The sequence below is a fragment of the Heterocephalus glaber genome, unplaced genomic scaffold, assembly GCF_053883595.1.
Source record: "Heterocephalus glaber isolate CG9 unplaced genomic scaffold, H.glaber_assembly_v1.0 deba00000071, whole genome shotgun sequence".
Lineage (NCBI taxonomy): Eukaryota > Metazoa > Chordata > Mammalia > Rodentia > Bathyergidae > Heterocephalus > Heterocephalus glaber.
This window is the reverse complement of record NW_028258137.1, coordinates 17,263,894-17,290,299: the sequence shown is the minus strand read 5'-3', so window position 1 is coordinate 17,290,299 and position 26,406 is coordinate 17,263,894. Positions and strand designations below refer to the sequence as shown.

The window sequence follows — 26,406 nt, the reverse complement described above, 5'->3', positions numbered from 1 at the left end:
TGTGGATGTCACTTCAAAGACTGACTGGCTCTGACTCTGAATAAATGAGTTGAGCCTTTTGGAGGGGCTCAGTTGCTCATCAGCATCAGATTAGAAAACCTCACCCAGGGCCGGGGATTTAACTCAGTGGCACCGCACCTGCCTCACAAGTTCACGGTCTTGAGTTCAATCCCTAGTACCAAAAAAACCCAAAACAAAACCACCTCACCTATTTCACAGAAGCTCCAGAGTCCATGTGAAGTGACAGTGCCCACACACAATGACTGCCATTATGTTAGCTATTTACTCTTGTAATTATTGTTAGTTTAAGCATTATATATGGATTATTACTTATAGGTTCTCTATTCTCTTTCTACTTTTTCATAGCCTTGATATTACTGGGTGTATAAATTTTGGCCTTTTTGAACCATGAGACTTTGACTCATGAGGTCCTCCTCCAAAGTAACCCTAATAACTATATTTCTTACTGGTGCATTGAGATGTAATTTAACACACCATACAATTTACCCAAATATAAGTGTATGTTAGCTAATTTTTATAAATGTACACAGCTGCTCAGCTAGCATGGCTCCAATCCAGTTTTAGAGGATTTCTTCTGTCACTAAGTTCCCTTGGGCCTCTCAGCAGTCAAGCCCTCACTCATCCCCAGCTACAGGCCACAATGGATCTGCTTTCTGTTTCTTGTTTTCTAGAATCTTTCATATAAATGGAATATGCACTTTTTCGGTGAGTGGTTTCTTTCACTTAGGATAGTGCTGTTAAGTCTCATCTATGTTACATTTATTGGTATTTTATTCCTTTTTATTGCTGAGTGGCTGTATCATAATTTTTTCAACCTAGTAACTTTATATGTTGATTACATATGACTTTGTGCATTAATTTTTTTTTTTTTTTGGTACTTAGGATCCAACTCAGGACTTTGCGCTTGTGAGGCAGGCGGCAACACCACTGAGCTAAATCCCCGGCCCTGAATTTTTTTTTTTTTTTAGGAATGTGAAAAAAAAGACAGTTGAATAGGAAGATCTTTAAAAACACAGGGCCAGGGATTTAGCTCAGTGGCATCACAGCTGCCTCGCAAGCACAAGGTCCTGAGTTCAATCCCTAGTACCAAAACAAAAAAGAAAGAAAAAAAATAGTAATGTTCAGACCCTGATTGTACAGAAACAAGATATAAAACGATACAGATCAGATGTAGCAAATGAGTTAGGAAAGAGAATGGAGTCCAGAGTCTGAAAGGACACATAACAAAGTGTTACTAAAAAGTTTCTCAGTGTAGATAGGATCATGGATTTTTGTTTTTTTTTCTTTTTTTTTTGATACCGGGGATCGAACTCAGGTCCTTGTGCTTGCGCAGCAGGCGGCGAAACCACTGAGCTAAATCCCCGGCTATGGATATTTTTTGCTTTTTGCTTCTTTGGGGTAGCAGTTTTGTTGAGATACAATTCACATCTATTAAGCTCATTCAAAATATAGAATATAATGGCTTTTAGTATATGCACAGAATTTACAACCATTGCCAAATCAATTTTAAAACACTGTCACGAACCCCCAAAGAAACTCCTCATTCCTTGTTGCCCTAGCAGTTTTCCACCCCCATTTTCCTCTCAGCCTTGTGCAACCACTAACTACTTCTGCCTGTAGATTTAGTTGTTCTAGACGTGGCATATAAATGGAACCATACAATATATGGTCTTTGGGGTCTGGCTTCTTTTTTCACTTTGCATAATATATTCAAGGATCATCCATGTTGTAATGTATCATCACTATTTCATTTCTTTTTATTGCCAAGTCATAGTCTATTGTAAAGATATACCACTACCACATTTTATTTATCCATTCATTGGTAAATATTTAGATTGTTTCCACTTAGTGGCTGTTGTGAATGCTGCTGCTATATTATATACGTTTTGTAACCTTTTTCTTCTAATGTATACAAGGTACTGCCATTGAAATTAAAAGCTAAAAAATAGATATGGATAACAAGGCACCATGACGTAAAGGGACAGAGGAGGTGAAATGTCTGTTTCTTCTGCCACATTAGGACCCAATAGTCCAGAGGAAATAGAAGGGAAGTTGCAGCGTTCACATTTCCTACAATCAGACAGATGAGGGAAGAAGGATGCCCCCAAAGCCAGAAGATCATACAGTGGACCCTTAACTTATGAACTCAATTTGTTCTCAAGGTCTGGTTGCAACTCAAGTTGGTCAGTTTAAAGCTCAGGCTCGTATATACAGGGAGATCTCAGTGTCCTTAGAGAGACATTGGCCTAGGATTTCTCAATTAACCTCACACAGAAAAGGATGTTAGAATGTTCCTTCCAGAACTCTTTAAGGGTTAAATCTATATTTGAGACCATTTGGAAGCATAAGTGGACAGCATTTAGATCATAACTCAAAGACTTTGGTTGTAAGTTAAAACTAAAATTCTGGTCATAACCCAAGTTGTTCATATGTCAGGCCAGTCCTAACTCGATCCACTGTACTGTGGAGAAGCAGGACTATGCAGGAAGGAGTTAGGATAGTGAGCCTTCGAGTCAGCTAGACCTGATTGTGAATCACAATTCTGCCACTTATACTTTCTTTTTTTTTGGTACCGGGGATCGAACTCAGGTCCTTGCGCTTGCGCAGCAGTCAGCGAAACCACTGAGCTAAATCCCCAGCCCTGTGCCACTTATACCTATATGACCTTGGGAAAGTCATTGACCATCTCTGAACCTTTACTTTTCTCATTGTGGTTGTGATCATGTTTGTAAAATATTTACTATGCCTCTCCCAATGGTAGCCTTTGTAGAGGCTATTCTTTGCCCCCACTGGGTATACTAGCACTGTTGCAGGATTTTAAGAGACAGGAAAGACCAACGGGTAATACAGGAGGATTTATTTCAAGATTTTACGTGTATATCGCCTCAGCAGACTAATGTTCAACGGCTGAGCCCAGAGCAAAAGAAAGGCTCCAGTTTTATACATGTGGTCAAAGGGGTTGGTCTTTCTAATGACATAGCAAGCAAGTCTACAGAAGCAGAACAAGGGCAGACAGTTTTGCAACTTACCCCTGAGAGAAGACAGAGCTTTGTGAATCTTGTGAGAACAAGATGACATAAACTTTGTTTACCCTAGTTGCCAATTTTATCTGTACCAGATAAAAGGTACGGATAAGATGGCCAGATAAGATGGGTAGGGATTTAGCTCAGTGGTTCCACTGCCTGCCTGGCAAGGGCAAGGTCCCAAGTTGGATCCCCATACCAAAAAGTAAACAAACAAATAAATAAATAAATAAGTAAAGTTACAGATAAAAGTTGCACCTCCAGGGTAGGGGGTGGAGGTGATCTGAGGGAGAGGGAGGCTGCCCAAGGCTGGGAAAAACTTGTTTTCCTTCAAGTCCTGCCTTAGCACCTCGGAAAGCTTTAAAATATACCTATACCTGGGCTTTTCCCAACTCTGGATATCTGGAGTCAATTAGTCTAGGGCCCAGGCCTGGGTATTTTTCAAAAGCTCCCAGAAGACTGTGTACTGCACCCATAACCAGGATGAAGGTGTTAGATGATTTTTATGCTTTATTTCATCAGTGGGAATAGAAGACCTGGACAGGCCTGACTATCTCGTCCTCGGGCCCAGTTCTCAGGCCTGCAGTTGCCGTTTCCTGTGAGGGGTCAACGGGGTTTGGGTAGATTCAGCTGCTTTGGAATTCAGAACATGGGGCCCTCCCTGCCCCTGGGGGACCCAACAGAAAGGAAAAGTGGGCAGGTACTTGCACAGAAAGGGAATCTTTTCTTTCTAATCAATAAGCAAACAGTTCTGGAGTTGCCCAAGCCAGCCACAAGAATGTTCCCTGGGTGGCAGCCCATAGGAATGATCAGTTAGCACCTTTGTATTTAGGTAGGTAAGGTGGAGTGTCTGAGTGAGTATTCAGCATGCAGCCTGAAGCCAGGACAGTAAAGCTCCTCCAGTTTGGTGTAAAAGCCAGAGAGAAGGCTTCCCCATTCTTTTCCTTTTGAGGAAACCAAACAAGTTTCTTATGGCAGGTAGGGACCAAGTCACCCTCCTCCTCCACCTTGGAAGGAGGCCCCAGGTACTCCTGCCAGCTCCTCCGTAGAGCTTCTCTATTCCCACCTCCCCTTATAAACTGGCTAAGATAAGATTCTCTGCCAGTTAGCACCCAGCCCTCCTGGAAAATGGAATCTCAGTACCAGGCCTTGACTTGAGCTGAGAAGCAGCCCCAGCTTCCCTAGCCAAATCACCAAAGCTCCATCTAGGTGGGAATTCTGAGATAACACTGGGTGAAATTTTATCACTGGGTGCTGCCCATTTCTATACTGTGCAGGAGAGGACCTGGAGGGAAATGATTTAGCACTGAGGATTTTTTTTTGGTCTTATTGTCAAGAAAGACAGGGGGAATGGGGAGTTCCCTGGACCTTCTGGACTGGAGGAGTGGGGGCCAACTCTGGGCACAGGGTTGTGCACATGTGTGCTACCATTACCTCAACTCTAGTGGGATGTCTTAGTGTCCATTGTGTTCAAGGCTGGCTCTTTAATACCAAGGCTTGGCCTGCAGTGGACATCCAGCAGGCTTGGAAATCTCCCTGCACTGCCATGTGGCTCACTCCCTCACTTTAGCATGTAGCCAGAAGCTGGGACAGTCTTTCCTGGGAACCCTTGTTTCTTTTTGCAATGTTGGGGCTCAAACCCAGGGCTTCACACATACTAGGCACTCTATCACTGAACTACCCCCCAGCACCTTATTTTTTAAATATTTTTTAATATGGTATTAGGTATCAAACCCAGGGTCTTCCACATGCTGAGCACACACTTTACCACTGCTCTACAGCCCCAGCCCCTAGAAAATTGAACCCAACTTGGTTTGACTGCATTCACACAAGTGTAAAATAGTAACATTTTTGTACTGGCTGTTAACCAACTTGACGTGACATCTATGACATTTTTTACTGAGCCAATTTGCTGCAGAGAAGGAAATACCTTAGCTCAAATAGAAACATGACTGAGAAGCAAAAGACACTGCCACAGTGACCCCATCACATGAGTGTGACCTCACAGCAGAGGGTTACCCCTTTATCCTATTTAGTTCCGCTTGGAAGTAAAGGGTAAATGGGCCTGGGCTAGTTTTTGTCTTAATCTGTAGCCTCACTGCGTTCTCCCTGCCCTGCACTTAGAGCTCCCTCCATACCATGCTGTGGGTTTCTTCTTTGTTCCCTATCCAGGCAGTGTTCACTGCTAACATCTGATTTCAGGGTGGAAGTGACTTTGTTCTGGGCAAAAACATTTAGGGGAAATTAAGAGAAAGAATTTGGTAAGTTTCATGCAAATAGACTTCCTATTCCTGGAATTCCGTGGGAGCCATCAATACGGGGTATGGGGTACTTCAGCGGCTGTTGGAGCACATGGCACAGGTGTAGGGGACACACGCCTGGGAGTCTGTTTGTTTTGTTTTTTTCTTTTCTCGGTATTGAGGATCAAACTTAGGACCTTGCACTTGGACTTGCGAGGCAGGTGTGGTGCCACTGAGCTAAATCGGTGGTCCCTGGGAATCTTTTTCTGTGTCATGTGACCTTCTAAGTTGTTTATCTTCCTCAGACACTTGGGGTTGAAGCTGGCTGATGAGAGGAACTCTTAACTTATTTCGGTTTTTGTGAGATGGTGACATAATGAGGAGCAATCTTGAATCTGGAGTTGAAACTTCCTCCTCTGTGTGGCTGTCTGAATGTTCTTATGTTATTCTGAGGTCTAGGACTAGATTTCCAAGACTCAGAAGTATCTGTCCAAGGAGAGTGAGTGAGTGTACATAATGATATTTTGTTATTTTAATTCTAATTATCTCTCAACTGTTCATTTTTGTGTGTGAATTAACCTCCCAGTATCCATTCAACTAGCAAAGTCTTGCAAATGGCTTCTCAGTGCTAAGAGTCAGACTGTGTGGTGGTGAAGTCCTGGTAATTAAGTCCTGACAAGTTAGCTGATATCACACCACAGCCTCTGTTGTTCATAGCTGTGTGATTTGGCCGAGTCCCTTCACCTCTCTGAACTTCAGTTACCTGGTTGGTTGACTGATTGCAGTGCTGAAGATTGAACTTAGAGCCTTATGCATGCTAGGCAAGTACTCTACCACTAAGCTACACACACCCCAGCCCCTTACCTCCTTATAAATGAGGAATGCTAAATCCCTACTTCACGGGACTGCTGTATCTAAATGATTTTAAGATAGCGTTACTGTCCGTGGTTCTCAGTAGTAGATGGACACAAACTAGAGACCTGAAGGAGGTGAGATGTTCAATCTTCCCAATGGAACTTGAGTGTTCTCTTCAACTTGCCCTAGATGTAGAAAACTAGAGGCCTAGTTGTCCATTTCTCCCTATTCTTTCAAACATAAAATCACATTTTCTGCTGAACATGGGTGCTTTACACACCTTTAATGTTTCCTAATTTTGTGGACACCATCAAAGGAAGACACCAGCATTACTCAGTGCCAACTAAGAAAACGGTCAACCTAGAGGACAGTTTTGCAGGCTGTCACATCTGTGGAGACCCATGGCTTTGTGGTTGGAGTTAGAAACAGTATTTTGAACCCATAAAGAGAAAACTCCCTCCTGGCTAACAGACGCTGTCTCCTCAAGAATCCTTTCGTTCATCAAGTTAATCTTTAGTATTTTTTTTTTTTTTTTTTTTGGGTACCGGGGATCGAACTCGTGTCCTTGCGCTTGCACAGCAGGCAGCGAAACCACTGAGCTAAATCCCCAGCCCAATCTTTATTACTTAAGTTAGGAACTAAAGCCCTTGGTTTTGGGGAAGACAGTGGCAGCGTGGCCCCTAAAAGCCTCAGAAGGCTCTCTGATCTTTTATGTGTAAGCTTGAGAGAAGCACTCAAATTCAAACAGTCCCAGAAGTCAAGCTAAATGCAGAGGTATTGCTGTGAGCTATGGGAATGCATTGCAACGAGAGGGAAAGGATCTGTAATGTACCCCTTTGTGTCTGGTGTGGGCAAAACGCTGCTTTCAAGTAGTTATTCCTCAGAGATTGGATTACCCTACTGGTTACTACATAGATCAGCTATGATTAGCTGTGTTTGATAGCAAGCAATTCCATCCTTCTGAAACCCCAGCATCCTCTGGAAATCTATAGAGGCTTTTGAGAGAGGCTCGTTTCTACCCACTCACATTCCAGTTATGAGGCTGCACGGGGGTGGGAGAAGAAACGAGATCCTTCACGTGGGACTGTTCCCTGGCATGATGGCAATTCCAGGCAAGGAATGTTGCTGAGCACTCAAAACCTGCCTGCCCCAGGACCCAAAGCTTTTTGTGAACTTGGGCTTCATTTGTATATGAACTTCAGTCATCTCTTCCAGGGTTTTCTGTTTAAAACTCCCACTTCCGTCAAATAGGCTAGAAAATGGGGCACTGTAGGATGAATAACAGTATCCAAGAGTTACTGTGAGTTGCAGACACTTTAAAATGACTTTCGTCATTTAAAAAAAATTCATTCTAATTGGGACTAGTAACATAATACAAAGATAGAGGAAAGGGCCGAGGATTTAGCTCAGCGGTTTCGCCGCCTGCTGTGCAAGCGCAAGGACCCGAGTTCGATCCCCGGTACCAAAAAAGAAGATATAGGAAAATATGTTGGCTTTTAAAAAAAGCCTCTCTCCCACCAACCCCACTTCTTTCAGTCTTCTCCCATCTGTATCCCAATTACTGTTTACCTCCTGGTGTGTAGTATTCCATACTCTCCTGGACTTTCTTGTAGCTCATTTTGGTTTTTCTTAATACATTCTCCTTTTTATTATTACTGGATAGCATTTCCCCCTTTTACATATGAGGCATGGTGGTGAAGATCCCTAATTAACAGTGGCACAAGCCAGCCCAGCCCCTGCTAATGATGCCTCCCTGGGGGGTAGAAGGTGGAATTAAATCAGAAAATCAAGCATAAACCCCAGAATCAAGGACCTGACAGGTCAATAGAGGCCATGACGCATGGTCAGGAGCATAAACTCTTAGACTGCTGGGCTTTGAGTCCCAGCTCTAGCTGCCTCAGTTTCTCCATCTAAGAGTACTAACCTCCTACAGTTCTGGGATTAAATGAATTAAATTTGTAGAGTGCTTAAAAGAGTGTGGTCCATTAGTTAATGTTCTATACATGTTTAAAATGTTAAATAGTTGGGGCTTGGGGTATAGCTTAGTGGAAGAGCACTTGCATAGCACGTGAAGCCCCTACTCCTCACTAAGCTTTGAGTGTTAATCCTCACATCTCATGGTGTGCTAGCAGGAGGGCCAGATTTCCAGCACCACTAAATAAATTCTTTGCCAGGTGTGGTGGTGCTCAGCCTGCAAAATTTAGGAGGATTCTGTCTCAAAATAAAAATTAAAAAATAATTAATTATGGAAATGTTCAGTGGTAGAGCACCCCAGGATTCAATCCCTAGTACTGCAATAAATAAATAAATATTAGCGAAATTGTTTTGTTTTGTTAGCAAAATTGTCAACAAAGGGTAGTCGAAACTATTAGTTGATCGAGGCTGTCGTTTTTGATGATGATGGTGGTGGAGGTGATGGTGGTGGTGATAATGATATTATGATGGAAAGATTTCCCCATTTAGAGATGGCCAATAGGGTCCTGGTTCTCGTTACTGGGATTTGGTCTCTAGATCCAAGTGAGTAAATAACAAGTTGAGGAAAGATGTTCATGCTGGATTAAAGAATTCCTTTTTTTTTTTTTTTTAGATTAAAGAATTCTGAATCACTTGGTGGCTTTCTATTAACTTCTTTTGATGGGTTTTGGGTGGTTTTTTTTGTTTTCTTTTGTTTTTTGGTACCAATGATCGAACTTGGGACCTTGCACTTGCAAGGCAGGAGGCAGAACCACTGAGCTAAATCCCCAGCCCTAACTTCTTATGATGAAAATGTTCGAATATACCCAACCCCCATGTGCTGCCACCTGGTTTCAGCACTAGCCTTCCCTTGCCTCCTGCTTGCCAGTGTTTTCCGTGACTGAGCCAGTGGCTGAGGCAGCCCAGCCCTGGCCAGGTTGGAAAAAGTTCCCTTCTCAGAACCTTCCTGGAGCTGGAGAGCCCCTCAGACTTTGCTGTAATTTGTGATTTATCAACCTAGCAGATCCAGTTTTATAGAAAGCTAATGAGTCTTCGTAAGCACCTGGAAATTCAAGTTAGAGCAGTCTGTCACACTTACCGTGTCGCTTCTCTCAGAGTGAGGCTTGGAGCATTAGGAGGAGATGCCTCACGCAGGGTAAGTGCCTTGCTTCAAGTTATTTGCAAAACCATTTTCATTTTTTCAGGCCGCCACCCTTGGCAAGTCTGATCATGCTTGTCTCAATTTTCACTGCCCAGATTTGGGCTGGCTGGGGAGAGGAATCCAGGGCAGCTCTTGTTCCCTTCTTACATGATAACTGTCCCGTCCTCGTCCGTCCCCCCCCCCCCCCCCCCCCCGCCTGGAACACAGCCCAGACCCCTGCTACTTATGCTTGGGGATGGAGCAGGGATCTTTGGAAAGAATCTTGATTTTCTAGATTGGAAAAAAAAATGCTATTTTAGATTTGAAGGGTGGTATTAGCTCATCCTCTAAGGACTTGGGATTTCTTCTCTTGTTTCTGTTGTCACTATATGGCTCATCTGTTCACTTAGCAAATCCTTTCTTTCTGTCTTATCTACCAAAAAGCATGGAAATAACAATAATCTCCTGCACTTACATTGCTCTGAGCTTACAAGATGTAATCACTTTCGCCGTGTTTATCTTCACTAAACCCTGAAGAGACACAGGCTCACCAGTAATGGTTTCATTCATGTTACAGTAGAGCAAACTGGGGCCCATAGAGAAGTTAAGACATTTTCTTAAGGATACCCAGCAAAAAGATATCAGAATCTGGGTTTATAATCCAGTGGAAGACTCTGAGACTAGCTACCTCCCCTTTTTAAAATCTCTTTTCTTTCCATCATTTACTGTAGCTGCCCCCTGCTCACCCTATTCCCATCCCTTCAAGTTTAGGAAGGAGCTTCAGACCTAGCCCAAAAGGCTAGGATAGGGTGAGGACAGGAGGCTGGCCATTTGTTATAGGATGGATGGGGAGGGTCTGACTAGATTATGTGAAATACCTGTTTCCTCCCTGTGAATTAGCTCTTAGTGTGGTCACTCAGTTTATGTGGAGTGGCCTCAGAATTCTACCATCCTTGGGTTCCTGGCTCTGAGGTAGAATCCTTTAAAACTTGCTCAAGGTCACTGGGCACATGCCTATAATTCTAGCACTGGGGAAGCTGAAGCAGATTGATGAGGCAGGAGGATCATAGGAAGTTCAGTTCAGCCTGTAGTCCAGTTCAACCTGGATTACAAAGGGAGACCCTGTCTTAAAAAAAAAAACACAAAAAAACCCCAAACTCAAGTAGCCTAGGGTTGGGGGTAGGGGTGTAGCTCAGTGATAATGTCCTTGCTGAGCACATAGGGTAGGCCCTGAGTTCCATCCCTAGAATGGGAATGGGAGAAGGAAAAAAAAAGCCCTCAGGATTTAATAAATAGGGTCTCTCCAGATATAGGTAGAACCAACAATGTGACTACACACTCATATTAAGGAAATCTATAGATCGATCACTTCTCCTCATCTTAGTTGGTTTGGGGGGTGGGGGGTTACTGGGGATCAAACTCCAGTCCTTGCACTTTCGAGGCAGGCAGTGGAACCACTGAGCTAAAATCCCAGCCCCTTCGTTCGTTCGTTCTTTCTTTTGGTATCGGGGATCGAACTCAGGACCTTGCACTTGCGAGGCAGGCAGCGGAACCACTGAGCTAAATCCCCAGCCTCCTTAGTTCTTTCTTTCTTTCTTTTTTTTGTTGGGGGAGTACTGGGTATCAAACTCGGGTCCTTGCGCTTGTTGCGCAGCAGGTGGCGAAACCACTGAGCTAAATTCCCGACCCTTTAGTTCTTTCTTTCTTTTATTTATTTTTTGTTGTTGTTGTTGTTGTTGTTTTTGGTACTGGGGATCGAAATTGGGTCCTTGAGCTTGCAAGGCAGGCGGCAGAACCACTGAACTAAATCCCTGGCCCTAGTTCTTTCTTTATAAGAAAGAATTTCACTATGTAGCTCAGGCTGGCCTGAAAATCACAATCCTCTTTCCTCGGCCTCTGAAGTGCTGCTATTCCCTGCTAACTTTTGTTTTTGTCCGTGTGGTGCTGGAGATGGAACCTAGGGCCTTATGCATGTTAGACAAGCACTCTACCACTGTGCCACATCCCTAGTCCAAATCTTGGTTCTTAATTGGGATCTTAACACAAGACAGCTTAACAGGAGAAAACATGAATTTTTTGCATGCAAGTGGGTACCCTCACGAGAGTGAAGGAAGACCTGAAGAAATGTCCAGAGCAGAAAGCTTCTATACTTCTAAACAGCAGTAAGTTTTGTGGAGAAACAAGACAGAGGGCCCTGGGCTAGAGGCAGTAATTCCAGGGGACTAGGAGATAATGGAGGGGTGTGAAGCTGGTGGAGGATGAGGGTTATTTTAACAAGTTTATACAGATTGTCAACTCCCACTTACCTGTAACAATGGCTGTCTTTTTGTACTTGTACAAGGCTGTCAGCTTTCTCCCAGGCAAGTTTATGGCTGGCAATAGGTAAGAAAGCACAGTTGAGATAGACCTTTCTGCAATTGCTGGTTTTCAAGCACCTTTGGCTCACAAATATTTAATCAAAGAGGCATATTTTGGAGTGATATACCAGTTTCCATCAAGGGCCAGTCACAGATCTGCTGTTTATTAGTTATGGGATGGCAGGTAAATTTCTTAACCTTTCTGATCCTCAGTTGCATTTTCAAGATGTGAGTGATCATGGTTCTCACCCAAGGTCTTTTTCTCTAAGCCAAGTAACTACCGTGCAGGTCTTTTGGTTTCAGATATGTTTGTAAGAGTGGCCCCTGGCGGAAGAAATGAAAACTGCAGCCCGGGAGCTAATCGCTTAGGGGCTTTCTGGCAGAAATCTGATCCTCCTAGCACAGAGGTGTCTAGCCTTGTAAAATAAGGGTAACAGCAGGATTTTTTTTTTTTTTTTTTTTTTTTTTAACCAGGGATTGACTCTGGTCCTTGCGCTTGGGAGGTAGGCGATGGAACCACTGAGCTAAATCCCCGGATCCAGCAGGAATTTTTATAAAATAACACTTCGACCTTGGCTGAGGATTTAGCTCAGTGGCACTATACCTGCCTGGCAAGTGCAAGGTCCTGAGTTCAATTCCTGGTACCAAAAACACTTTGAGGCAATAGAAATCCTATTGGATGGATGAGTGGCAATTATTTTAAAGGAAGGAAAATATGCTAACTTCTGAGTTTACCTAGAATGAACTATCTTGTCAACTGTTCTCTCTACTGGGATGGCGCTTTGTTATATTTTTGTCTTTTTTATTGATCGATTGATTAAGAAATCGCACCATAGGGTAGACTTAGGTACCTGTATCCTGTCTCAGTTATTTCATATTCTGTTTTTCATACTGGTAAGACCTCTCTGAAGCAGAGGTCCCTTTTTTGTTGTTTTTCTTAAAAAATTTACTTTCTAAACATCATTTTCACTGAACAACTACATGAGAAAAAAGATCACAATAATTGTGAAGAATGTCAATAATATTGATTCTAGGGATAGCTTTGTTCTGTCACCAAATTATGGTTTGTTTTGCTTGTGCCTGTTTTGCATGAGTTGGGCTTCTGTGGGTGAATTAAGTTTGCTTTTTGGAGAAGAATGCTCTTGTCTTGAATCTGCTCCATTTCCTAATCACTGTGCTTTCTGCCCTGCAGTGAGTTTTGAAGGATGCACGGGTCGACCAAGAACAGCCTACTTTTCTACCGACTCCCGATTCAAAGTAGGTACAGATGGTGTAGTCAGAGTCAAACGGCCTCTTCTGTTTCATAAACCAGAGATCAGTTTTTCTGTCCACGCCTTGGAATTCACCTTCAGAAAGTTTTCCACCAAAGTTACGCTGAAGGCAGAGGGACCCCATCCTCAGCACCACAACCACCATCAGCGCCGGGACAATCACCACCACCAGGACCCTGACCAGGTATGTCACGGTGTTTCTTAGATGTTCACCATTGTTTCAGGCTGTAGCTAACCCAGGTTGCTCTGCCATGGCTCCATTGGCATTTTGGGATGGACGGTTTTATGTGGAGGCTGCGCCGTGCACTATTTATAGGCAATTAAGCAGCGTCCCTGGCCTTAATTCAGTAGACACCAGGAACAACTCTAGCAGAGGTGACAACCAGAAACACTTCCAGATACTGACAATGCTGCCTGGGCAAGTTGCAAAATCATCCCTAGTAGGAGACCGTTGGTCTAATGGAACTATTTCTTATTTCTTGTTGGGTTTTGGGGTGGTTGTTGAGCATAGAGAGTGGGTAGTATAACGCAGTGGGAAAATGCATGGATGCTGTCTGGGATTGAATCGGCCTCCCTTTGGCCACGTGAGTAACCCTGGAGGAGTGATTTCATTTGTCTAGGCTTGAATTTCCTTTTCTGTAAAATGGAGATAATAGCAAGAACTGAATAAATTAATGCATGTGAAGTCCTAAGAATATGCTAAGTATATATACTTGGTATCCTAAGCAGACCAGTTCCAGAACACTCCTTCACCTTTTGTAGATACCAAAATCTGTGCCAGGGAAAGTGGCTCATGTCTATAATCCCAACACTTTGGAAGACTGAGGCAGGAGGATCGCCTCAAGTTCAAGGCCAGCCTGGACTACACAGTGAATTCAAGGACACCCTGAACTACATAGTAAGACACTTGTCTTTAAAAAAAAGAAAGAAAAGAAAAGAACCCAAAATCTGGATGCTTACATCCCTTATATAAAATGACATAGGATTTGCATATAGCCTACACATATCTTCCTGTGTTCTTACATCATTTCTAGAAGGATGAGAACATAGCTCAGTGGTAGGGCATTTGCCTAGCACTGCTGAGGCCCCGTATTCCATCCACTAAATTACTTAAAATGCCTAATACAAGGTAAATGCTATGTGAATCATGATGATACTATATTGTTGAGGAAATAAAGACAAAGTCTGTACATGTTCAGTACCACTATGGTTTAGTTCTAGAAGTTTCCCTCATATTCAAATGTGCTCAAAGATGTGGCTTTTGGAAGGTGATTAGATCGGGAAGCACTATACTCATCAATGGGTTTGTCTGCCAATAAGTGCAGTAAGGGCCGGGGATTTAGCTCAGTGGTGCTGCCTCCTGCCTCACAAGCACAAGGTCCTGAGTTCGATCCTCAGTACCAAAAAATAAAAACAAACCAATAAGTTCAGTAGCTGAGTGTGCTATTGGGGGTTGCGGGCTAGAGGCAGGTCACTGGGTGCACAACCTGGGAGGGTATATTTCCTTCCTTGGCTCCTCCCTTCTCTCTCTGCTCCTGGCCACCATGACATAAGCAGCTTTCCTCTGCTGTACCCCTCTGCCATCCCATTTCTGCCTTGGAGCCAGCCTACCATGGACTGTAACTGAGCTAAAATAAGTCGCTCTTACTTTGTGGGTCTCAAGTATTTTGTCCCAGTGACAAGGAAAGTGATTAAGACAAGTATGGACGTAATTTTTTAAAAACACTTTAACTCCATGATTGGTTGAATCCACGAATGTGAAACCTGCAGTTGTGGTGGGCCAAATGTAATCAGTGCTCTTTAGTTGTTAGCTGTTCTTAATCCTTTCTCTCCTGGAGGCAGAAGGAATGAGTTGTGCATTTTCTTATTGTTTTGTTCTTTGTGGGTCTTGGCAAAGAGGAGGATGAATGGGTGACACAACCTTTCTCCATTGTGTTCAAAGTGCCTGGCCATTAGGTCTGGAACCTGCCAGGAGCCCAGTAGATATTGAACCGACAGATACATGAATTGACCATGAATGGAAGGATGTATTTCTGCCTAGATTCTTGGCAAGAATATTTCTGGAGGTTGTTACCAAAAGCCAAATGCCTTTGCAAGTTTCCACACTGGGCCCACAGTACTCTCTATCAAAATGTCTCAGGGCAGCAGGTGGGGTGGGGTATGCTGCGGTGGTGGGTATTTCTAGTTGTACTCTTCCTTCTTGGAAGTACACAGGAAGTATAGATTGTGTCCTAAATGCCAAAGCCTCTAGGTAGGCTCCTGCTTTTCTCCCTCAGGAGTTTTGAGGTTCTTGGAACTTAATATTCTTTCTGATACATCTGAATTTCTTCCTGGTGATCAGAAGATCAGAAAACATGACTAACTCAGGGGAACTATATTAGTATGACCCTCTGCCTGGCATCTCCAATTGGCCTGTCATTCATGTGAGCTCAGCACAGTGAGTTCTGCTAAGCAGCTGCCTGTTGAAATCTCTTCTGACCAAGAGACAGTTTTGAACTTGATTCTTCTCTAGCTTTGCCTCCCCTCTTCTGCCGACTTAGCCTCTGCTTTCATGTCTGCTGTATCAGGATTTGATTCAAGTGTATATTATATAAAACCCCAAATTACAGTGGCTTATGCAAAATATTCTCTTTTAAGTTAAGGAAGTCCAAAGGTGAGTTGTGTCCCACATAGATACTCTATAGCATTAGTGGCAAACCTACGGTATGTGTGTGTTGGCATGCAACCCAAGTTACCCCAGCAGCTGAGCATTGGGTAACAGTGCACATAGGGGTCATGCTCATGCTCAGAAAGGAGCGGTGGTGCCAGGCGATGATGTCACAAGCCTCTTGGGCATTTGGTCTCTAAAAGGTTTGTCATCAGTGCTCTGCAGCCATCAAGAGCCCAGGTTTCCTTTCTCTCCCCCCCCCCACCCCCCGGTGCCCAGGGACTGAACTCAGGACCTTGCACTTATGAGGCAGGCACAGTGCCACTGAGCTACATCCCTGGCCCCCACGTTTCTTTACTCCTCTGTTATCCTCAGCCTGTGGCTTTCACCCTCATAGTGACCTTATGATCTAAGATAGCTGCAAGAGCTCCAGTCATCCCTTTATTCTACATGGTAAGAAATGGAAAGAGAAGAAGCATAGAAATGTATTGTTTAGTTATCTGCCTGCCTTTTAAGAAACTTTTGTGGAGTTTTTTTGTTGTTGTTGTTTTTGGTACCTGGGATCAAACTCAGGACTTGCCCTTGTGAGGCAGGCACGGTGCCACTGAATAAATCCCCAGCCCTTTTTTGGAATTCTTAAGGGACACTTCCACTTTTATCGTAATAGTCAGAACTTAGCCTCCTGGCCACACCTAACTATTAAGTGTAGCTTCTTACAAAAATGTAGTCTTTTTTTTTTTTTTTTTGGTACTGGGGATCAAACTCGGGTCCTCGCGCTTGCACAGCAGGCACCGGAACCACTGGGCTAAATCCCCGGCCCTAAAAAAAAATTTTTAAAGGAAGAATAGGTATTCGGTGGTAGGTGGCAAACTGCCAAAGATGAATTGGAGGTTCACTTTGGTTTGTCTCTAGTTCAAAGGATACTGGGTATCAAACCCCAAGGCCTTGTGCATGCAAGTGCTCTCCCTGTGATCCATACCTTAACCCCTCATACTTCACTTTTAATTTGTATTAGAACAGATGTAACTGTCTACTTTCACTTTGCTTGAGAAGATGTTTTGTTTCGTTTTTGAAACAAGGTCTTACTTCATATCCCAGGCTGGCAATCATCCTCCCTCACCCTCCCAAGTCCTGGGATTACATGTGTGTGCCACCATGTGCAGCCTTGAGTGGCCTTTTGCAGTCTGGTGTCCTATTTTTCTGAGGGATAAATTCCATATTAATTAGATTTAGGCATGATTCTCTTTAAATTTTACACATGAAAATGTTAATATTACGTTAACAATGCTCATCTTTATTATCATTCCCTGAAAATATTCTGCAGCCCTGAGGTCAGCAAGGCCTGACCTTTTGTCTTCTCTTTCAATATGGCAAGTGGATTTGTATTCATTCATCAAGGCCTCTTTGTTCACCATGGCTCTACTTTACATGCAATACCAGTAACTCATTTAATCCTTAAGAATCCTTATGACTTAGGAACTAATAGCATCACCCTCATTTTATTTATTTATTTATTTATTTAGGCCCCAGGGATCAAACTTGGGACTTTGTGCTTGCTAGGGAGGCAGCAACACCATTGAGCTAAATCCCTGGCCAAGAATAAGTATTGTTATGTGGTATGAGGGAGATGGAAATTTTTTGTAGAAATTTTACAGTATTACCACTAATCACTCTAAAACACTTAAGTAATTTGAAAGATATTTTCCTTCCATCTTCAATGCTTTTATTTCCCTGAGTATAAGGTTATCTTTATGCTAAATCTTCTCGATACAAAGGGTGTTTTTGATTCTGACCCTAGGTAGGGAAATTTCTGTTAGAACAAACAGGAGCCTTTTAGATATGACATAATGAGATGAAGAGATTTATATTGATCACAAAGTATTCCTAGTAGCAATTCCTAAAACTTAACTTGTTTTGGCCTATAACTAACTCCCTTTTAGGGAGCTATATTCATAGGAAAAATATAAAGGAAAAGAAATTGAAAACATCTCAGGATGTAGTTATTGAATAATCTCTAATATTAAAACAACAGAGTATAATGTTGCTATAAAAGTGATATATATATTACATGTGCTTGAAATAACTTGTAAATCACAATACAAAACCCATACACCTACAATGGTGTATGCATGATTGCCTTTTCTGGACACTAAGAAGGATTAAAAGAGAACACATTCTTTATTTTGTAGCCGTTTTAGTCAGCTTTCTGTCATTGCAGCAGAATACCAGAGGCAATTAACTTTTTTTTTTTTTTTTTTTTGGTACCAGGGATCAAATTTAGGACCTTGTGCTTGCTAGGCAGGCGGTAGCACCACTGAGCTAAATCCCTGGAGCTAACTTTTTTGTTGAGACAGGGTCTTGCTATGTAGTTCAGGTTGCCTTGAACTCACTAGCCCAGGCTTGCCTGGAACTCAATCCTCCTCCCTCGGCCTCCTGTGTGCTGGGACTACAGGCGTATGACACCACGCCCAACCTGAGAAGCAATTAATTTATAAAGAGAAAAGTTTTATTTTGGCTCATGGTTTTGGATGTTTTAGTCCAAGATCGGGTGGCCCTATTAATTTGGTCCTCTAGTGAGGGTACCACATTATGGCAGGAACACGTAGCAGAACAAACTGCGTAACTCATGATCCAAGAAGTGAAAAGAAACAAAGGTCCTACAGCACACTTTGAGGGCACACCCCTGAGGATCTGAAGACCTCTCAGTAAGCCCCATCCCCTAAGGCAGTAAGGGTGAACCTTTTAGAAATCAAGTGTCCAAACTGCAACCCAAGACCCACTTATTTATCACAAAGTTCCAACATTGCAGTTAAACCTGAATGCTTGGCTGCTGGGGCAATGCTGGGACAACTTGGCTCATGTGCCAACGGAGAGGGCTCTGCATCCCCACTGTGCCACACATGCCATAGGTTAGCCACCACTACCATAAAGGTTCCAGCACTTCCCAATAGTGCTTCCCTGGGCGACATTCAACTTCCTAACTGTAGTACTGGCAAAGAGGTTTGTTGATTTTTGTCTTGGCTGTTCATTTTGGAGGGTATAAATAATTTGTCATTGAGAAAACAGGTCATGAGTTAAAACCATAACTGCCCTTGGAAGGTTTGAGATGCTGGTCACGTAAGTTGGACTATTAGACCTGTAATATCTTGAGTTTCCTCATTTGTTCCTCATCTTCTTTCTTTTCAGGACATTTCCCCAGGATCCCAGATAGAAGTGATCAAATTTCCCAACTTCCACCATGGTCTCAGAAGGCAGAAGAGAGACTGGGTTATCCCTCCCATCAGCTGCTCAGAAAATGAAAAAGGCCCATTTCCTAAAAGGCTGGTTCAGGTACAGAAAGAAGTTCTGTGTTTCTCTGGGAGGAATTTGGCGGAGAAGCAACAAGGAGTAGAAAGGAAAATGATACAATGTCAGGATCTTGCCAATTCTGTTTCTTTCTGTTTTTTCTCTTCAGATCAAATCCAACAGGGACAAAGAAACTAAGGTTTTCTACAGCATCACTGGCCAAGGAGCTGATACACCCCCTGTTGGTGTGTTTATTATTGAAAGAGAAACAGGATGGCTGATGGTGACAGAGCCTCTGGATAGAGAAAAAATTGCCAACTACACTGTAAGTATCTTAGAAGCTTGTTGACTATGGTGGAACATCTGTCCAAAATTTTTTTGGCTAACCCATTGGATTCCCAGAACAGATGTCGTGGGCATGTGAGGGGCTTAACCTGACATCTTTTGACCTGTTGATAAGGTGAAATGACAGGAGAACCTGGGAAAATGTGGCACTAATTTTTTCCTTATTAGGAAAAAAAGTGGAGAAAGTCTTCATGCATTACACATAAGTCTGTTCTGGGGACTGGAAGTTCTTTAACTGAAGCAAGAGGATAGCTTTGATACTGGGGAACCAGAACCATTACTGGGACTTGGTAACAAACAACTCAAGCTTAGGGAAGAGGGAGGTAACACATGGGTGCCAGATATAGGAAAATCTGGAGAAAGCTCTTGACTGGAGTGGCCAGGTCAAACTTTAGCTTGATTTAAATAAGAATATTTTAAAAAATGAAATAAAAATGGGCCGGGCATTTAGCTCAGTGGTTCCGCTGCCTGCCTCGCAAGCACAAGGTCCCAAGTTCAATCCCCGCTACCCACCCCCCCAATAAATAAATAAATAAATAAGAATATTTTAGCTGGGTGTGGTGGCACATACCAGTAATTCCAGCCCTGGGGAGGCTGAGGCAGGAGGATTGCTGCGAGTTCAAGGCCAGCTTGGGCTACATAGTGAGTTCAAGGCCAGCCTGGACTACATAGTGAGGTCAAGAACACCCTGAATGACAAAGGAGACCCTTCCTCGAAAAAAAAAGTGTATATTTTAGGCCTCTATCTTTGTCTGTAGTCATGATCCCCCAGTCTTCTGTGTGGGAAATGGGATGTCTGACCTGGTGGGTGTGTCTTCTAGGCCATGGGTCTTAACTCATCATAGTCTTATTGAAGCTACAGCACTGAAGTCTCACAGTAGGAAGAAGTGGAGGTCAGATGGCCCACTCTGCTCTGGCTGGACCCCCCTCTCACACCTCTTCTTCCTCGTCCGGGGTCCATGTAACCTTCACTTCATTCTTGTAGCTCTTTTCTCATGCTGTGTCATCGAATGGGAATGCAGTTGAGGATCCCATGGAGATTGTTATCACAGTGACAGATCAGAATGACAACAGGCCTCAGTTCATCAAAGAGGTCTTTGAGGGATCTGTCATGGAAGGTGCTCTTCCAGGTATGTCTGGTCACAAGGGACTGATGCCTAGAAAGACACTTGGACTCTTTGGGCCTACAGAGTGTTTGGGCTGGAATCTGGAGGTCAGGTCACTGATGTTGGGCCTTCGTGTGGATACAACTTCTTTGGAAGCTACTGTGTGTGTCTGTGTGTCTATAGATTATAGTTGGGTCCCACTGTGCGCAGCGCCTAGTTATTAGATTTTTGAATACTGGTCTTTTGTCAGTCATTTGCTATAATAAGTGTTTTCTTCTCCCTTGAAGGCAATATTTTGTTTGTTTCCAGTACGGGGGATGGAACTCAGGACCTTGCATTTGTGAGGCAGGCAAGGCACCACTGAGCTAAATCCCTCTCCCAGGCAATGTTTCTAATGACTATTCTTTTTAGTGAAGCTATAGCTAAGAAGTCAGTTGTGGAGAATTCTGAATTTTTTCCTATTTTACACTATTCAACTCAGTGTAAGAGACATGGCAAAATGTTTTAGTTAAATTTATTCACAACATTCCTCTTCACCTCCAACCCCCACCTAAAATGTGTGTTGAAAACATTGAGTTATCTAAACACAGTTTATAGTACAATTTAGCTTTTTTCCTCCCCTGCCAATTTGGTGAGAATTCTAGAAAATGGAGAATATGTGACAAAGATCTCCAGGGCCCCTCCTTTATCACTCAGGGCAGGCTGGGGCTGAGCAGTATTGAACAGTTCTCAAAGTGTAACTGTTTAAACTTCCTGTTCTCTGATGCTTCTAGGAACCTCTGTGATGCAGGTCTCAGCCACTGACGCAGATGATCCTAACACCTACAACGCTGAGATCGCTTATGCCATCCTCAGCCAAGAGCCTACATTGCCTCACAGCCAAATGTTTACCATCAATCGGATCACAGGGGTCATCAGCGTGGTCACCACCGGGCTGGACAGAGAGGTCAGAGCAGGGGTCAGAAGGATCCAGTGGGAACAGAAGGCAAATGCTTTTTGGTGAAGTTCCATGGACAGTGTAAAACTCTACTAAGACCCCAGTGGTCAGTTAGTGTGGTGGTCTGAGCTTTGCGTCCAAACACCTGCCCAAAGATTCTCTGCCTAGATGAAAATAGGCTGGCATTAAACAGATGGTTAAATATTCTGGTTCTACATATGCAAGAGGCTGGGCTGGGCCTGAGGTAGCTATGTGCTGGTCCTGACTCAAGTGTGTTTGATCTGTCTGCAGAGTTATCCCACATATACCCTGGAGGTTCAGGCTGCTGACCTTCAAGGTGAAGGTTTAAGCACAACAGCAAAAGCCGTGATCACGGTGACTGACGTCAACGATAATCCTCCCATCTTCAACCCAACCACGGTAATTCTGCAGTCCCTCAGAAGGTTTCCAAAGAAGAATCCTTTGTTGTTCATAAGCCAAGTTTTACAACTGCTCATGACTGAACTCTGAAAGCTCATCCTCAGACTAGCTAACTAGTGAATGTCAAGGTCAGGCAAAGATGGGAGAGGGGAAGCTGAAATGTATTCTCAGCAACGTGTGGCCTTGAATAAAGAAGCAGCTCAAAGCACAGGAAGAACTGAAAAACAGCCACTTAACTAAGTGTAGTGAACAAAACAAGGCAAGTCCTGAAGGACCTTCTAGGCTAGGGTAAGAATTAAGAATTTGTTCTAAGCACAAATGGACACCGTTGAAGGGCTTTAAGCAGAAGGTTATAATGGCCAGATTTATTTTTATGAAGATTATTAATAGAGAAGAGATGAAGGCTGGAAGCAAATGATGATTAAACCTTAGTGCTTTGCACTTGACCAAGAACCACAGTCAGAAATTGGGCCACATGTGCTGAGCAGCTGGGATAGTCATGGCCTTGGAAAGCTGCTTCAGTTACTTTACTTGTGGAGGAGGATGCTCATAAGTACTAGGTGCCCCACTGACAGGAAATAAGGCCCTGCTCCTAGAGTGGGACTTCCTCCAAGACTCATGCCCATCTCCTGAGCTTCCCTGTCACATCTCTTTCAGACCTGGGCTCAGACTGGATTCATTTAGCCCCCAAAATCTGCCTCTGCGCTTGGTGTCAGGGTATATCCTCAGTGACATGTCTTCTCCTTTGCTCTGCAGTATGAGGGTCAGGTTCCTGAGAATGAGCCCGAAGCCGTCATCACTACGCTCACGGTGACTGATGATGATGCCCCCAATACCCCAGCATGGCAGGCCGTGTACAGCATACTAAATGATCCTGACAAGCAATTTACTGTCACCACAGACCCAATAACGAACAACGGCATTTTGAAAACAACTAAGGTTTGTTTGTACCTGGCAAGATGCAGAACATGACACCCCAGCAGCTACCCACTCCTGTCCCAGGCTGCTTCTCAGAAGCAGATTAATACTGGTGGGGTACAGAAGGGGCAGCTTTCCCAGACTGTGGGGGACTCACCGCATGGGGTTTGCAGTGACTTTTCTAAAACTGAACAAGAAGAATCATGTGTTTTAATAGGCTCTTAGGAACATTTTGCCTTCCCATTTTGCTAATGAGAGGAAACATGGTTTGCTGGGCTTGGCTATTTTGCTGGACTTTTTTTTTTGGTACCGGAGATCGAACTCGGGTCCTTGTGCTTGCAAGGCAGGTGGCAGAACCACTGAACTAAATCCCTGGCCCTGCTGGACTATTTTAGAAGTGGTACAAGTATAACTTTTTTGAAAAATGTCCTACAAACTTGAAAACTAAGATGTTGAGTGAGTCACTGAAGTTAGTCTGAGTTAATGGGTGGCTAGCATGGCTCCAGAGTTTTGACTTCCTCTTCAGCAAGTGAACAGACATATTTGAGGACCACTGGTATGTTAACAACCAAAACCAATAGTTAAGGATTTAATTTTTTTTTTTTTTTTGTACTGGGGATCGAACTCAGGACCCTGTGCTTGTTTGCAAGGCAGGTGTAGTGCCACTGAGCTAAATCCATGGCCCAACGATTTAAATTTTTTAAAATTAATATGAAAGGTTTCTTGTTTTTATTTTATTATTATTTTTGGTATGGTGCTGGCCGTCAAACTTAGCACTCTCCCCATGTTAGGCAAATGCTCTACCATTAAGCTGCACCCCCAGCCCCTTGTATTGTACTTTATTTTTTAACATTATTTTTTCTGCTCTCTAGGGCTTGGATTTTGAGGCCAAGCAGCAGTACATTCTACATGTGACAGCAACAAATGTGATCCCCTTTGAAGTGATTCTTCAGACTTCCACAGCCACTGTCACTGTCGATGTGCTGGACATCAATGAAGCCCCCATCTTTGTGCCCGCCGAAAAAAGAGTGGAAGTACCAGAAGACTTTGGGGTGGGCTTGGAAATCACTTCCTACACTGCTCGGGAGCCGGACACATTTATGCAACAGAAGATTACGTAAGTGTCAAGGTTCCTTGACTGACTTGCAGCAACTGGTTATTATGTATTTATAATCTATCTATTTTCACAGTCATGTGTCAGTGACAAGGATACATTCTGAGAAATGTGTCCTTGGCCAATTTTATCATCATGAGAACATCATAGGGTTTATAATGTAAGCTAAGATGGCTACACCACCACTGGGCAGCATAATTTTATGAAGCTACTGTCTGGATTACCCTTTGTTGATCAGAATGTTGTTATAAAGCCGATGACTACATTTAGTTGATGGCATTACACTATCATTGGGTTCTGCCAGTGCTGCGTCCCTTCTTCCCTCTCCCTCTCCCCCTAGCTGCCTCCTCCCCCTCTCCTCCCTCCTTAATATTTTATCTATATCCCCCACATCTTTTCCTTTCCTTCCATTGTTGACCATTCCAGGTTTAATGTAATTTCTCTCTGAGTTCTTTTTTTTTTTTTTTTTTTTGGTATTGGGGATCAAACTTGGGTCCTTGTGCTTGTGAGGCAGGCAGCAGAACCATCTCCGGCCCTCTCTCTGAGTTCTTGCAATGTAGTTGGGATATGATTTGGGGGTTTGTTGTTTGAGATGGGGGCTCATTTTGTTGTCCTGTGTTCTTATGATCCTCCTGCCTTTCAGTCCCCTTAGTAGCTGAGACTATAGGTATGCCCCACTATGGCCGGCGGATACAGGAATGTATTTTTTTTTTTTTGGTATCGGGGATCAAACTCAGGACCTTATGCTTACCAGGCAGGCAGCAGCACCACTAAGTTAAGTCCCTGGCCCGGGAATGTATTTTAATTTACATAAGTGTTGTTCTTTTTAGACTTGAAGCCACCTCTATACTGTTCGTTTCTAGCCAAAATGTTGAAAAAACACCAACCAACTACAACATTTTGCTTTGAAATACTCTAAATTTGGACAGGTAGTCAATATACTGCTCCTGATCTGGGGAATACTTCTAGGTGGTCCAAAATGTAAGGTCTGGTAAAAAAAAATTTTTTCCTCTCTCTGGTAAAATGTATTTGTAATAAAAGTTTGAAAGCATGGTGAAAAGCCAAAGACAATAATATAGAATGTTGTTCAGTGATGAAACCTTGGATTGCATGATGTCCAGGCTAGGTTGATAATTTAGCTTGCAGTAATGAAGTGGGTAGGTTAAAGCTTCTCTTCAGGCAAGTTCAAGGACCAGGCCTTAATGTAGAGACCCTCATCTCTGGAGCAAAGACCTCTGTATGCAATTCATTGCTTTGCACTTCTAAGGAAGTGAGAAGCACTTTCCTCCTTGAATTTCTTAGTGTCTCTTTCTGAGCCTTCCCACAACCCTGATAGATAAATGGGCAGTATGTTTCTAATTTTCATGCCTTCATTTCCTCTGATTAACTGGTTCTAGTATTTCTTCTTTTCTTTTCTTTTTTTTTCTTTTCTTTTCTTTCCTTCCTTCCTTCCTTCTTTCCTTCTTTCCTTCTTTCTTTCCTTCTTTCTTTCTTTCTTTTTGGTACCAGAGATCGAACTCGGGACCTTGCACTTGGAGGCAGGTGGTGGAACCACTGAGCTAAATCCCCAGCCCTGTTCTACTATTTCTGAAAAGATGTGGCTTAACAGGATTCTCTGCCATTTCAAATAAAGCTTTTTTTGCTGTTAAGTCCAGAAGCCTTACATTCCCTGCCTTTTACCATTAAATACCAGTAGTGCAACCCATCTCCACATCAGGGAGTCACCCTAAACCTCCAGATGTTAATGGCCAGAAGTGGGGCTAGTGTCACCTTTGAGAACTACTGTACTGTAGTCTAGAGAATCCTGCTTTTTAAAAGAAGGATTGCTGGGTGTGGCAATTACTATTACTATTAACTACTACATATAGTAATGGTAAGCATTGCTTTGGGGAAAAATTACTGATAGATGCCAAATTCATTAGGTGAAGTTAGGCATTGTGGTGCACACTTATAATCCCAGCACTCAGGAGGCAGAGGCAGGAGGATCTACAATGAGTTTGAAGGCACCCTGGGCTACATAGCAAGACCCTGCGTAGGAAGGAAGGAAAGGAAGGAGGGAAGGAAAAGGAAAGTTAGTGGGTGAACATGATACTCTCACATTATCTCCTGCCAGATTATAGATTAATTACAAAGGGGAAAAGATGCCTTTACTGTGGTAGTCTTTTCTTATTCCAGTGGTGAAAGTTAACATTACCATAAAAAGAACAGACCTGATATCATGTGCCTCCTAATATAATATACCAAGGAGGACGCCCCACCCCATCCCCAAAAGGATAACCTGGATCGGATTGTGAGGGAACAATCAGAACCCCAGTTGAGGGCCGTTCTATAAAACAACTGGCTTGCACATTCCCAAAATGTTGGAGTCAAGAAAGAAAAGAAAAGGGCCGGGGATTTAGCTCAGTGGTTCAGGCGCCTGCCTCACAAGCACAAGGTCCTGAGTTCGATCCCCAGTACCAAAAAAAGAAAGAAAAGAAAGGCCAAGGAAATGGTTCCAGCCAAATCAATGGAAACTATAGACATGCCAACCAAATGTCAACCATGATCCATTAGATTATTGGAGATCAATCTGAATACTGTGCCATTCTCTTCAAAGAGAGAACTTTGAATTACCTCTATGTATGTGTGTTAACATACAGGTTGAGAAAGTAAATGTGGGAAAATACTAACAATTGGTAATCAATGGGGATGTAGCTCAGTGGTTAGAATACCTGCTGGACATGCACAAAGGTTCAATCCATAGCACCCAAAAAAACAAAAAATGGTAAATCTAG

At 43.1% G+C, this 26,406-nt stretch overlaps 1 protein-coding gene across 1 annotated transcript in view; it reads left to right on the top strand.

Annotated features, from left to right (window-relative positions):
- Nucleotides 1-26,406, top strand: part of Cdh1 (cadherin 1) — a 76,036-nt gene that overhangs the window by 36,791 nt on the left and 12,839 nt on the right. The window contains exons 3-10 of the mRNA XM_004842961.4: nucleotides 12,783-13,045; nucleotides 18,695-18,838; nucleotides 18,963-19,118; nucleotides 20,123-20,267; nucleotides 21,017-21,189; nucleotides 21,472-21,600; nucleotides 22,357-22,539; nucleotides 23,391-23,635. Of these exons, the coding sequence (XP_004843018.2) occupies nucleotides 12,783-13,045; nucleotides 18,695-18,838; nucleotides 18,963-19,118; nucleotides 20,123-20,267; nucleotides 21,017-21,189; nucleotides 21,472-21,600; nucleotides 22,357-22,539; nucleotides 23,391-23,635 (1,438 nt within the window). The remainder of the gene's footprint in view (nucleotides 1-12,782; nucleotides 13,046-18,694; nucleotides 18,839-18,962; nucleotides 19,119-20,122; nucleotides 20,268-21,016; nucleotides 21,190-21,471; nucleotides 21,601-22,356; nucleotides 22,540-23,390; nucleotides 23,636-26,406) is intronic.